The sequence below is a fragment of the Magallana gigas genome, chromosome 6 (assembly GCF_963853765.1).
Source record: "Magallana gigas chromosome 6, xbMagGiga1.1, whole genome shotgun sequence".
Lineage (NCBI taxonomy): Eukaryota > Metazoa > Mollusca > Bivalvia > Ostreida > Ostreidae > Magallana > Magallana gigas.
Window position 1 is genome coordinate 24,742,926 of NC_088858.1, and position 2,039 is coordinate 24,744,964.

Genomic DNA, 2,039 nt, shown 5'->3' on the forward strand with positions numbered 1-2,039 from the left:
ATAAAGCCATAGATGAGGAGGAATTACTTTCAGTATTAAAAAAATTAAAATGTGGTAAAGCTGCCGGAACAGATCACCTGTTAAATGAATATTTTGTTAAATTTAAAGAGTTTTTTTTACCAGTTTTAGTTAGACTTTTTAATAAAATTTTGGATGCAGGTACTTTCCCAAGGAGCTGGTCTATAGGTGTAATAATTCCACTTCTTAAAAAAGGTAACACCAATGATGTTAACAATTACAGGGGAATAACTCTTGTTAGTAATCTGGCAAAAATATTTACCACAGTGTTGAACTATAGATTACTTCGCTGGTCTGACGACAATGGTATCATAAGCGATGCGCAGTTTGGGTTTAAGCCAGGTCATAGTACCACAGATGCCATTTTTGCACTTACTAGTTTAGTATCTTTATATTTGAAAAAGAAAAAGAAATTATATTGTTGTTTTGTTGATTACAGAAAAGCGTTTGATAGTGTGAATAGAAACAAGTTATTATACAAACTTGCTACAAATGGAGTCACGGGAAAGTTGTTAAGTATTATTAAGCATATTTATTGTGAGTTAAAATCATGTGTCAGATATAAGTCTGAACTGTCAAATTATTTTTCGTCAACAACTGGACTTATGCAAGGAGAGGCTTTGTCGCCTTTTCTTTTTTCATTATATATTAATGATTTTGAAATGGATCTTATTCGAAGTTGTTGTGAACCTGTTGACTTCAGAGACCTTTCGCTTTTTCTTTTAATGTATGCTGATGATACTGTGTTAATAGCTAATTCAAGGGAGAGTCTACAGGGTATGTTGAATCAATTGTATCAATTTAGTAATGATTGGAATATTGGTGTGAACACAGATAAAACTAAAATAGTTGTTTTTCGACATGCGGGTAGAATGTGTAAAAATGATTTTTGGACCTATGACCAAAAGCATGTTGAGGTTGTTAATTGTTTCAATTATTTAGGAATCAATTTGAATTTTAATGGGAATTTTAATGTTACACAGAAAACAATTGCAATGCAGGGTAGGAAATGTATGTTTGGTATTCTAAAACTATGTAATGAAACTTATTTAAATATTGAGACTAAATTAAGCATTTTTGACACCTATGTATCTAGCGTTCTTAACTATGGCTCCGAGATATGGGGTTTTCATTCTGGTGATGAAATAGAACGAGTTCACACAAATTTTTGTAAAAGAATTTTGAAAGTTAAAAAATGTACGTCAAACTTTATGGTTTATTCAGAGTTAGGTCGTCTACCTATGAGTATTATACGTAAATTGCGTATCATTAAGTATTGGTTGAAATTGATTAAAACAGAAAATTGTATATTACGCAATGTATATGAGGAAATGGTCTCACAGTTGATACCAAATACATGGTGTTTTAATGTCAGAGAATTATTAGTATCTCTGGGTATGCATGAAGTCTGGCTTTCACAAAATGTGGCTAACACTAATGTTTTCTTAAAAATTGTAAAGCAGAGGTTGTCTGATTTTTTTATTCAGGAAAGAGACGCATTTTTCGAGTCATCCTCTAAATGTTTATTGTACAAGTATCTGCCTGACACTTTTTCGTTACAATTTTATTTGAGTAAAAATATTCCGGAAAACCTTGTTGTCCTTTTAACAAAATATAGACTGTCATCGCATATGCTTTTGGTAGAGCAAGGCCGTTATAATGGAACTGTCAGATCGATGCGTATCTGTAAATATTGTAATTTAGGTGAAGTCGAGGATGAATTCCATTTCATACTTATCTGTCCATTTTATAAAAGTCTACGGGTATTGTATTTAAAAAAATATTACTGGTCTCGTCCTTCAATGTTTAAGTTAGTTCAACTCCTTGCCATTCATAATCGCAAACAATTGTGCCATCTCGCAATGTTTCTGCGTGAGGCAGGTAAAAAACGGGATGTCGGATAACTAGTACATCCAACTGATGTATTATTACTATCACTATTATTACTAATATTACTATTATTATCATTATTATCATTATTATAATCATTTGATTTATTGATTTATAGGGTCTCTCCTCCT

At 31.6% G+C, this 2,039-nt stretch overlaps 1 protein-coding gene across 1 annotated transcript; it reads left to right on the forward strand.

Annotated features, from left to right (window-relative positions):
• On the forward strand, positions 1-2,039 carry LOC136276338 (uncharacterized). The gene has a single exon (XM_066088195.1). The coding sequence runs from the start codon at positions 624-626 to the stop codon at positions 1,920-1,922; it is 1,299 nt and encodes a 432-aa protein (XP_065944267.1). The 5' UTR covers positions 1-623; the 3' UTR covers positions 1,923-2,039.